The 12,818-nt window shown below is 42.3% G+C and overlaps 1 protein-coding gene across 1 annotated transcript in view; it reads right to left on the reverse strand.

Moving 5' to 3' along the window:
* The window catches only part of TSHR (thyroid stimulating hormone receptor), a 168,642-nt gene extending 156,484 nt beyond the window's left edge, over positions 1-12,158 (reverse strand). The window contains exons 1-2 of the mRNA XM_067737781.1: positions 11,925-12,158; positions 11,299-11,620 (exon numbers count right to left, since the gene is read on the reverse strand). Coding sequence (XP_067593882.1) covers positions 11,299-11,468 — 170 coding nt within the window. The 5' untranslated portion in view covers positions 11,469-11,620; positions 11,925-12,158. The remainder of the gene's footprint in view (positions 1-11,298; positions 11,621-11,924) is intronic.
* Positions 12,159-12,818: the final 660 nt, after the last annotated feature.

Here is a 12,818-nt window from a genome sequence, read left to right on the forward strand (position 1 = left end):
ATGTATTCAGGAGAAAATATATCACATTCAACGATCAAGACTTTTTTTTTGTTTAAATATATGTTTAAGCATTCTTTGTAGTAAAATAAAAATGTTTATAATAAAAAGAATTATAGGCGATACCAAACGTATACTTCCAGTTACACAAAATGCCAAATTATGCCAAAACAGAATTTCTTTGGAGGTCAAGAAACCTCCAAAGATTTTCATTGAAAAATCTGAGAAGAATTATAGACTCTCTCAGCAATGCCCTAATGTTCTTGTATACAAATTTTTACATTATCACAGATTCCCAGGAGGCCAACCACAGACCCCCTAGGAAGCCCATGAACCTCTGGTTAATAAATCTTTTTTTTTTTAATTTTTATTGGAGTATGGCTAATGATGCGTTAGCCTCCACTGCACAACAAAATGAATCAGCCATACACATATAGATATTCCCTCCCTTTTGGACTTCCCTCCCATTTAGGTTACCACAGTGCATCAGGTAGAGTTCTCTATTCTATACAGTATGTTCCCATCAGTTGTCTATTTTATACATAGTATCAATAATGCATATGTGTCAATCCCAGTCTCCCAGTTCCTCCCACCCCACCCCTTTCCCCTTTGGTATCCATACATTTGTTCTCTACGTCTGTGTCTCTATTTCTGCTTTGCAAATAAGATCATCTATACCATTTTTCTAGATTCCACATATATGTGTTATTATACGATATTTGCTTTTCTCTTTCTGACTTAGTTCACTCTGTATGACAGTCTCTAGGTCCATCCACGTCTCTACAAACGACCCAATTTCGTTCCTTTTGATGGCTGAGTAATATTCCATTGTATATAGGTACCACATCTTCTTTATCCATTCCTCTGTTGATGGATATTTAGGTTGCTTCCATGTCCTGGCTATTGTAAATAGTGCTGCTATGAACATTGGTGTGCATGTGTTTTTTTGAATTATGGTTTTCTCTGGGAATAAATCTTAACCTGAAGGGTAAAAAACATACCTTGTACAACCAAGAAACATTAAAATAATCAAAGATATCATTTTAATTTCTCAGCTCTGGAGGGGAAAAAGCTATTTCAATTAATTGATTGATAAATTCAGGTAAAGTTCACTCATTTAACAACACATTTTAAGTAGTGTGAATTTGTTTTCTATGTCTACTAATTTATCAGAGCTGATATACGAAGACAGACTTAGACCCAGGGGCAGGTGACATAACCAGCCATTCTGGACCCAGGTCTCTGAGAACAGGACTGAATGGGCTTGGCCTCTGCAGAGCTGGTCTGATCATGGAGCTCTTACACACAGCACTGCCTCCCAAACTACTTCTTCACTGGCCTCCTTCAGTGCCTGCCATTCCGTGCATCAAGGCACTTCTGTGGATCAAGTGACGGGGATATTCAAATACAGAGATGCATTAACCTGAAGGTACAAGGAAATAACTCCGGGAAGGTATACAAGAAGCCACATGAAAAACAAATACGTGATGGAAAAGAATTTAAAATTTTAGTAATTTTTTGGAAGTTAAATTGAAAAAATAAACCAAAGACTTCGAAGGAATGTCCTGCTTGCCCTGGATTCCTCTGAGTATCCCAGCTATCCCAGGGGCCCTGCTCCACTTCCTCTTGCCGAGGAGCCCTACCTTTGGGAAGTTTAGAAAGCACTGGGGTAGTTAATTTCTTGGGGGTGGCAGTTCAAAGGATCTTCATCAACAGGTCTTTAGTAATATGAACAAACAATGAGAGATGTGGATGTCACTTCAGTATCTAAAGAAGTAGTGTCCCAGATAGCCAGGAAAAATACGAAACAAAGCAGAATTCCATCCGTCTTAACAGGGCAATAAAACTAAAGGACTTGGAAAAGGAATTATAAAAGGGTGCAAAGAACCCAATGGGACAACATTAGAGTGCCTCTGGAGACATTCATTCATGCGTTTGTTCATCTATTAAACAAATACTCACTGACTATCGATTATATACCAGGCCTTTTCTGGACACTGGGGATACATAACTGAACAAAACAGACAAACAATAACAACAACAACAATAAACAAAACAAAAACCTTGCCCTTGTGGAGATTATATTCTTGTGGAGAAAGACATAAACAAGAAGCATAAAAACAAGCAAATTACTTAGATACTGGAAGGTGACAAGTGCTATGGATTAAAAAAATGTTTTAAAGCAGGAGTGTTAAATTTTAAATGGAGTGATTAGGAAAGCCTTATTGAGAAGGTACCATCTGAACAGAAACTTGAAGGAGGTGCAGGGATTAACCGTGGGGATGTCTGGGGAAATAATGTTTGAGACGCAGGGAAGGACCAAATATGTAAATCCTGACAAATGTGAGGAACAACAAGGCCAATGGAGTGAAAGCTGGATTACGAATGAAAGTAATAAGAAATAAAATTGGAAAAGTAAAGAAGGTCTGAATCACATAGGGCTTTTTGGGCCAAAACTGGAAGGACTTTGGTTTTTATCTTGAGATAACTAGGAACCCTGTTAGAAGTTCCTGAGTAGAGGAGGGACATGACCTGACCTACATTTCAAAAGTTCTTTGGCTGCTGTATGAACAGGCTGTGGAGGGCAGGGGTGGAAGACGGGACAGGTTCGGAGGCTCCTACAGTAAGCAAGAAGGGAAGACACTTTCAGTATCTTAAGAGAGCCAAAGAAACACAAAATCAACTGAAGCAGTGAAGGAAGCTAGCTACCTAACTATGTGGGGATTGCAGATTTTGAAGGGGTATTGAGAGACCAACCCATTTTAAGTTATTGTCTCCCAGTTACGGTGACAATAAACAAGGCTAAGAATGTCCCCATATGTCCTATGGGCCTCTGGACTTTATGTTTTATTAGTAATTTATCCTCCAAATTGGGACACCTTTGAGAATGAAAGGAATGCTATTAATTACACCTGGACAACAGGTACAAGAGAAGGTTCCTTTCAGATAGGGCAACCCTAATTACAAGGAACTTAGGAAGCCTGTGGATGGTTCCTTAAAAACCAGAGTTCGTTAGAGGAGGAAGACCAACTTGCTTACTGAATAGACATCTTTTAGCCTGGGAAATTTTACAATTAAGAATAGAAATGAGAGGCTAACTCAGATCCACAGTATCAATATGTTTGTGTTGAGTTTAAGAATAGTCAATACATATTTGGTATGTTCGGTCTTTGTCTTATTTAAACTTGGGCTGTTGGAATATCTAATAGATTGCCCTTGCAACTCCAATTTAAAATGAATGATTGAGTAATTTATTTCAACCTGTGATTTAAGTTGAAAAGAAAATTATTTTTTACTGCGTTTACTTGTAAATGTCTACCGTGAGCCAGTAACTGTTCTAAGCAATTTATACACATTGTAGGGGCAAAATCGTGCTTCAGTGGAAAACTATGCATTGATTTAGAGCACATTCTTCCAAGATTGAGTCTGATTCAACAAGAGCTACTTTACAGCTCTGTAGGTTGTAGATGACTGACAACAAGGCGAAACAATTTTGTCTGCGGACACACAAATTCTGTCCTGTGAGCGCTTCAGTTGACTCTGCCCACTCTTCCCCACATGAAAGAAGTTAGTTTTGCCTCCATCAGCATGTTCACTTCGGTATTCCACATCTATAAAAGTGCTGATTTTGTGGGCTCTCCTTTAAGCTGATTGCAACATCTTACCAGTTTTCTCCTTGTTGTGGATTGACTAGTGTCCCCGTAAAACTCATGTCCACCTGGAACCTGAGTATGTGACCTTATTTGGAAATAGGGTGTTTGTAGATATAATTAGTTAAGCTGAGGTCATCCTGGAGTAGGGTGAGCCCTAAACCCAATGACTGGGATTGTGATAAGATGAGGAAAGGACACACAGAGACAAAGACACACAGAGAGAAGGCCACATCAATAAAGAGACAGAGATTGGCATCCTGCAGCTACAAGCCAAGGAACACCAAGGATTCCCACGGCCATCAGAAGCTGAAGAAGGCAGGAAGGATTCTTCCCTAGAGCTTTCAGAGGAACATAGCCGTGTTAACACCTTGATTTCTTACTTAGCTTCCAGAACCGTGAGACAATACATTTCTGTTATGGTAAGCTCCTCAGTTTGTGATACTCTGTTACGGCAGTCTTAGGAAACTAATACGTTGCAATGAGTTAAACACAATCTTTAATGTGTTCAATTTATAGCTGTACGAGAGTCATAATTTTACCTGCCTTTGAAAATTATTCTTTAACAGTGTTAGGTCATTCACACCTCCCCGCAATCCAATGAGGCAGGTACTACTTTTATCCTTATTTTATAGATGAAGAAACTGAGGCACAGAACAATCAGGCAATGTTCCTGATGGGGTTTAGGACAGGCTACCCCAAAATACAGAACTTTGGCATGTTGAGTATTTTAAGGAATTTGAGAAACAGCATGTGCAGGGAGGACTTTCTGACCTTCTCCCAAAGCAGGTCACAACACCCTCTGGTGAGAGGTCCTCCCTATACCCGCAGGGAAGGACCATCCCTATCTCTAAAGACAGAGGGAAGGCAAGAGGAATCTGAGTGAACAGACTTTGCTGTTTGCCCGTTTATTACACTTAGCTCACACCTTTTTTTGTCTTGTCATATTGTTCCATGGCTCACCATGCTTCATCAAAACTAGCATAAAGACGCTCAGGTATAATAGCTTCTTGGGGTCTTCATTTCCTTGTGAAAGCTCTGTGTCATGCCATGTAAAACTTATATTAAATAAATTTGTATGCTTTTCTTTTGTTAATCTGTTACTGTTACAGAGGCCCCAGCCGAGAACTTAGAAGGGTAGGGGGAAATTTTTTTCTCTCCTACATTCTCAAGAGCATACCTAGGAAACAGTACAGCAAGCCATTCAACCCAGATGACCTCACTCCAGAGAGCATGCTCTTAACCACTTTATTCTCCTGCCCCGTAAAGAGCACTGGGATATCTAAAAACTTAGGATTCCTGGTACTTATAAGATTTAATTTAATAGACTTTCTAGAATTTTCCAAGTATTTGGAAAGTTTTGTCAAATATTCACATGCTTTAAAAGAAAATATATTACATTTGTATTCATTTAAACTACTTATTATTTTATTAAAGTACTTATTAAGATATTATTAAATTATAAACTCTTCCTTAAAGTAATTGTTACAATTAGATTTACAAATAAAATAATAAATACATGGAAAACTCAAAAAAAAAAACCCCTAGGTTTTACATTTATTACTTTAATGAGTCAAATATTTGTTTTTAAAACCAGTTACCCTCAAAAGCCTTCTTTGGACACAAAAGCTGCCCCCACTGACATCAGAATTCACTTTGACCTGTATTGTATTATGAAGAAAGTATGTAGTACATATTTTGTTGCCCATCAATATCTTTGTCCCAAGCGAATTAATCAAACCCTTCAGCATTTAAGTTAGAATTCTCCAAAGTTCTTCAAACGAGCAGTTCCACCTCCTGGAACAATGCTTCCTCACCCTCCATGAAACGCTTATACCCAAATTCTACTGGTTCAGGATACAGCTCAAAGTCTTCTTTGAACCCCAGTCAAAGTTAACCCCCCCATCCGCCCATTTCCACCAAGTATACTCTCAGCACACTTACACAATTCTAATTACATGTTTATGGGATTAATATTCAGCTTCCACACTAGACTGTGAGACCCCTGAGAACAGGGACATGTTGGCATCATTCTCCACCAAATCCAGAGCTTAGCACAGTGTCTGGAATATAGCCAGTGCTTAATAAACATTTGCAGAATGAAAGAAGTGATGAGCCATGTGGAGGGCATATGGCCCCTCTTTGGTGGGAAATTCCCCATTGTGTGTAATATTAGAAGGACACTATTCTGCATCTCCTACTGCTGACACCAAAAATGATAAAGGGAGACCTCTTTCCTCTTCCTACCCCCAGCAGCTAGGACACAGCAGGTAACCTACACCAGATAATCAGTTGCTCTCACATAGGATATCATTCTCTGGCTGGTGATTCAAAGAGGCAGGGACAATTGAGAAATTAGTTATGACAGCACACAGATAGTCCAGCAGCTATACAACTGGGTGCCCAGCACCACAGATGTTCTGTGGCTGTGATCACGGTATTGTCCATGGAGTTGTTCCAACCAGATGGTTGGCGGTGGTTCCAACTTCCTGCCTGCTGTGGGCCTTGGCCTATTTTCAAAGCCTGGTTCTACGATGATTCTGTAAATTATATGTAATTCTTTCAAAATATTTCTTTTCTCCTTAAGCTAGACACAGCGGGTTTTCTGTTACTTACCAATGAAAACCTTGACTGATATACACACACACATACTCACACAGAATAACAGAGAATAAATCACAGAGCCTGGAAGTGTGAAGTGAAGCTGCCTTTATAAGACACAAAGTATTGGTCCGTGTTTGGACAGCATATGGGTGCTGAAGCAGAGGGCTTCTCTTTAGGTTAAAGCCAAATGATATTCAGGTTATGACCGCTAATTGTAACTGAAGTAATTGTGAAATGTAGAATTAATCCACATTTCCCTAAGTGTAAAACAGGTGTGACTTGGAGATACTTGAGATTATTTTAGGTGGAATGCCCACATGGCTTTAAATAATATTGAATCACACAGTGAGAAAGTGATTCCCTTTTCCATTGTCCTTCAGTCTTTCTGACACCACCAAGGATTGGTGGATTGATATCTCTTTGATATTTCTTGAACACTTATTAAACTTCCTTTATAACAAAGAGAAGGCAGCCTCAGGCTCAGAACATTCAAAGACAATAGTCTCAAGCTAGAATAGAATTACATTTATGTTTTAATTGTATTTAGTTTTCTAGTTACCTTCTATTTAGAGCAAGGCGTGCTAATTTTCCATTTATAGTCACAATATAAGCCTTCTAAACAGATTTCTTTTAGTTGAAGAAGTGAGTCAACCTAAAAATATTGAGTAAATCATAGCATGGGTAGAACACAGAGAAGGCAAAAATCCTGAAGATGGTGAGTTACCATCTTCAGTTTAGAAGACACCAGGACAGGCCATCAATTAGAGACACAGATACAGAATGCAAATGACTAAAAACTGAAGCAAAATGCAGAACCCGAAAACAATAGCTACAACTCTTTCAGAAACATTTCTGAAGGCACACAAGTGCGTGATGGACAAACCACTACTTCACTGAGGCCCTAGACTCTGGAAGGCGGGGGATGGAGGGGGTGGAGGCAATGATTGTCACCATCATAAAACTAAAAGCAGGTGGGTTAAAAGGACAAGGCAAGGTAAGGCTGCACTTTCTTGAGGAAGAATCCACAGAAATCCAGAACAGCCGTCTAACCTCATCTACCTCCTCAGAGAAGGGATGGTCTCTTATACACAGAAGTAGCAAATGGCAACTCTCTGAATGAGAGTGATGGGTCAATCTTGTTATCCTTGGTGTTAAGGTAATATGATCTATAATTATATATGAAAACTTAAATTTTATTCTTCTTGCTTCATTAACGTTCCCTTAAATCAGTACTTCTCAATTGGAAGGAGCAATTTTTTCAGACTACCTGTATATCAAAGATTCTAGAATGTTCCACCAGGGAGTAGGGATACCAGCTCTCCCTCACTTCTCACCTAGTTAGAACCACTGTTATAAAGAGAGTGTATCATGCCCATTTGGAGGGGGGGAAGTGGAAGAAAAGATTCCGAACCACTGTTTCAGTGGGAGCCATAAACAGTATAACTCCCACCCAGCCCATGTGACAGGTGTATGGGTGGTGAAGAAAGAGGCAATCTCTTTACCTTTCAGCACCATACTATGTGGATAGAAGGTAAGGGTTAGGGAAAATTGCACCATAGTAATTTGTAAAATGGCTAGGCAATGGTTAAACAGCATCTGTATTTGGAATAGGGGTTACCACTCAGAACAGGTTTTTAATGACAAGGATCTGGTTTGCTCCAGCAGGGAAGGCCTTGTATGATAGATGTAGTCTTTCTTTTCCTCCCTCTGTCCCAATCCTCCCTCCCAATTTCTTCTTTCCCTCCTTCTTTCTTTCCTTGTTTTATTTTCCTCTTACCCTCCCATTTTCTGAGTTACTGCATATTTCTAGGGACAATAGCCCCCAAGGTTATCTGTGGCTTATTGGACATCACTAGCTTTCAAACTTTTTTCTCCAAAGCCTCACAACCATACTGGGGAAGAGCTGGCAGGGTGAGACCCATTTTCCTCTGAAAGCAGGGGGCTCAGGGTGCAGCTCTGCAGTATTTCACATCCTGGCAGTACCGCTTACAAGTTGTGTGACGTTGAGCAAATAGCTTCATTTCTGTTGTGCCTCAGTTTTCTCATCTATAAAATGAGAGTAATAAAATCGTCTACTAGATTTGGTTTTGTGAGGATTCAATGGGTGAGTTGGTATAAAGTACTGAGAACAGGAAAAAGCACAGTATGATTGTTAGCTTTACATATTTGACTTCTCTCATAAGCTTTCCTTTCACAGAAGAGTTCTACTGCCCCCAAAAGATTTGAAAATCATTCTGCTACTTTTGCCCAGGGCTGCAGTCATTGTTCAAATTAGCATGCTCTTTAACCTATACTTTTCATCAATTTTCTCTTCTCTATCTCAGGATAACTTCATTCTTCAGAACAGCTCCCCTCCTGCCCTCCCTCTCCCCATCTTCCCACTGTTTTCAACATCAGATTCTCCCCACTACTGTCTTTATCCAGTGATTCAGTGGATTCCCTCAGACTATTCTCATTGCATCACAGGCATCAGAAAGAACCTAATGGAACCCTCCCTTTTACCCTGAAGGAAACTTGGGTCCTGCCACATAAATTATCTCACCTAATTTCACAGTTAGTGAGAGAGGGAGGAAGAGATGTGTATCCTGACTCTGATTTCATTGCTCTTTCTCTGACACTACCTGTCTCATCACTTGGTGGAACTATACACAGAATGATTCCAGCTTCCCTTCCACTGCCAGAGTCACATTTCTCTTCAATGACTCTTGAAGTTCTGCTCCCCTTAAAGAAGTCTCTGAAGTCGTGATGTCTCTGGCCTCCTTTCTCCCCACACACAGCAGACACTCTGAGACCAGCATATTTGTTTGTTCTTTCATTCACCTAACAAGCTTTTTTTTTTGAGCATCAGAGTAGTTCCAGAGTTGAATGACAGGGTCCCTGTGTTAGAGAAGCTCACGTCCTGCTTAGACAGGCACTCAAAGAAATATCAAGTTACGGAAAAGCTGTGTGTAAGGGCTAGGACGGGGTGAATGCACAGAATGTTGTGGAGAAGGTCGCTCACCCAGCCTAGGGGTCATGGACCAGGAGGGGCTTCCTGAAGGAGTTGACAGCTAATCTGGACCTTGGAGTAGGCATCAGCCAGATGAAGAAAAGGGAAAAGTCGCTTTAGGCAGAGGGAAGAGAATGTGGAAGGGAAGGCCCAGGCAGTTAGTTGTGAGAGCAAAGAACTTTGGGGAAAGTGCCAGAAATTCTGTTCAGTAGGAGTGAAAAGTGTGACAGAGTAGGAGCCATGAGGTTTGAAAGACTGGGCTACGTCTTAAAGGATCTTGTAGGTTGTACAAAAGAGTTTTATCATGGGAGACATGGGGAGTCAATGCAGGGGTTTAATCAAGAGGATAAGAACGTATTTTATTCTGTAGTGGCAGCATGGAGATCTTCGTTGCTGCACGCAGGCTTTCTCTAGTTGTGGCAAGCGGGGGCTGCTCTTCGTTCTGGTGTGCGGGCTTCTCACTGCGGTGGCTTCTCTTGTTGTGGAGCACGGGCTCTAAGCACGCGGGCTTCAGTAGCTGTGGCTCGCAGGCTCTAGAGCGCAGGCTCAGTAGCTGTGGTGCACAGGCTTAGTTGCTCCACCGCATGTGGGATCTTCCCAGACCAGGGCTCGAACCCACGTCCCCTGTATTGGCAGGTGGATTCCTAACCACTGCACCACCAGGGAAGCCCGAGAATGAATGTTATTCACTGGACGTTATTACACTAATTGACCCAGGTGAGATAAGAAACTGAGATATCGCAGCATAGAAATACACACCTGTGTCCAAAACGTTCATAACCCACTGTTGAATGTCCCTATGAGCTGAATTCTTGAGGAAATCTTAAATACAACTTCACCATTGCTTTCCACTTACCTACATTTTCTTTAATAACCTGAGCTTTTGTACCTTAACTGGGTTTAACCAGTTAAGTAAACAGTAAAACCAGACTGTCTTACTATTCTTTCCTACTGTTCTATTTCTAATCACCCAAGAAAGCCTTCTTCCCTTGTTTACAATTATCCTTTCAATCGTTGATTTCAACATCTGTTAAGGAACAGATGTACACAAAACTCATTTAACATCAAGTTTCTAATCTGGTAACATTTAACACGCAGATAAAAATGTACTTTATGAAATTTCATCTCTTTATACCTCTACCATGCCAAAGCCAAAGGAGATTTTTGGATGCACTACATCAGTGGGTATCTCACATTTGAGTAAATAACTCAGATACTTCATACAAAGTGAATTCCAGACGAAGTATAAAGGATATTCAGTTGACCGTCCATCTGGGCAGGTTTCATATCTGCAGATTCAACCAACACTGGATTGAAAATATTTGGGGGAACAAAATTCCAGAAGGTTCCAAAAAGCATAACCTGGATTTGCCACACACTGGCAACTATTTACATAGCATTTACATTGTATTAGGTATTGTAAGTAATTTAGAGATGATCTAAAGTATACAGGAGGATGTGCATAGGTGATATGCAAATGCTATACTTGAGCATCCTCTGATTTGAGTGTACACAGGGGTCCTGGAACCAATCCCCCATGTATACCGAGGGACGACTGTGTTTTTAAAAGAGCCCTGATTAAATTTTTGTCAAATGTTTGATGAACCAAGAGACCTGGTAAGATAATTTCCCATCTAGAAAGATTAAAAGTTGAAACCCCCCCTTTTTTTTTTTGCAACTTTCATCACCCAAAATAAGATCAAAAGGATCCGTTTTTGAGTTGCTATTAATCTTATTTACATCTTAAGTAAAATTAAGATTCAGCCAGGGCTGGGAGTAGGCAAAGTGCAGAACAGCAGCTCTGTAGAAAGAACAACTCTCACTTTTCATCTTGTACTAAAATTTCGTTAACTTTTTCTGTGTTATGAGTAACTCGAGCGTCAGCAATCCCACGTTTGGTCGATGGAGTTTTTACTCATTGCGCGCGCGGGCGCACACACACACACACACACACACACGCACACACAACCCTCTCAAGCTCTTTTTGTGCACTTCCATCCACCTTTTCCAGCCGACTTTGGCTCCTGAGTCCTCCCCTCTCCTCTCTCAGGTACTCACAGGGTCTGCGTACTGGGCGGTAAGCTGGGGATGCGGTGGATATCCTTGCAGGTGACTCTGAAGTCGTCCTCCTGGTGGCATTTGCAGGGCGGAGAAGGACACCCTTTCCCCCTCAGGCTCCTGGGCAGGACAAGAAGCAGCGCCAGCTGCAGCAGGGGCGTCGGTTTCATTGTCCTCGGGGCTCCAAGGCTATGTCTTCATCCTCCACTATCGCCTCATTCTCAGCCCTCTGCGCCTCGGGTTCCCTCAGGCTAAAGGAGAGCGGGAGGGGTGGGGGGAAGGAGAAATCGATGGGGTCGTGACTTCAGCACCAAAGAGGAGGCTGGAGAGGGGAAAGAAGAGGCTCTCAAGTGCTCCGTTTCCCTAGGCAACCCTCCACCCAAACAAGCTTACGTACTTCACTTTCCTTGCCCCATGCCACTCCCGTCTGTTGCCTGACAATCAGCGCCGGTCCGGGCTGTTCTCTCTGCCCTCCAACCTGCCTCACGCGCCCCTCCCATTACTTCCCTCCAAAGCCTAGTTTACACGCCCGCTCCTTTCCTTGGCTCTAAACCCAACGGGCCACCTCTTCCCATGGGTGGGTAGCCTCTCCAAAGCGCTCCCTGTCGGGATCCATCCGCACGCACCCTCTATCCAGAGAAAGTTGCAGCGGAAAGGACGGTCCCGGGACGGACGCCGGTGCCGCAGAACTTCAGCTCTTCCTGGCCTAGGACGCCTCTGCCGAGGGTCGGAGGCGGGCACACGTGGCTTGCCAGCCCGAGGTGCAGCCGAGGCCGGGGCGCGACACCCACGGGGGGATCCTCACGGCTCCCCAACTTCAGCGCAAACCCGGACCTCTGGGGGCGCGCAGCCACTAGCGCAGAAATCGCCGCGGGGAGCCGTCTGGCGGCGTTCGGCGGCGTTCGGCGGCGTCCGGCTCTCACTGCCGCGCGCGGACTCGGCGAGGCAGGCCAGGAACTGGGCTCTGGCGCCACCTGCCGGGAGAGCCTGGAACGGCAGAAACTGTTCGAGTGCCTTGAATGGAACTCTTGAATCGAGCTTTGCTCTATGTAGTTGAAGTTGACCTGTAAATTCTGGTCTGGCCAGGAATATTATCGAGCCATATATCCCCCCAGAAGATGGGAAGAAGAAGAATACTTAAGGGGCACACTATTGTCTACTCATCATCCTTCACACAGTAGCCAAGAAGATAATTTAAAATAAATATCAGATTGTGCCAATTTCGCTCTCAAAAACTTTCAATTGCTTACTAATTCTTCTTGGGTAAAAGGAGCATATGGCATCATATAGCATCTTCTTACATGCTATAAGGTTCCATTTATATGAACTTCTGGGACGGCGGGAGGAAGTTATGGTGAAGGAAATCAGAATAATGGTTAGGGGAAATTGACTGGAAAAGGACAGCAGAGAACTCATGGCAGTTATATTGATAGAAATGTTCTACATCTTGATTAGACTGGACATAAGTGGATGTATACATTTGCCAAAATCCATCAGACTGTGCACTTTAAATATGTGTA

This window comes from Pseudorca crassidens, chromosome 1, assembly GCF_039906515.1.
Source record: "Pseudorca crassidens isolate mPseCra1 chromosome 1, mPseCra1.hap1, whole genome shotgun sequence".
Lineage (NCBI taxonomy): Eukaryota > Metazoa > Chordata > Mammalia > Artiodactyla > Delphinidae > Pseudorca > Pseudorca crassidens.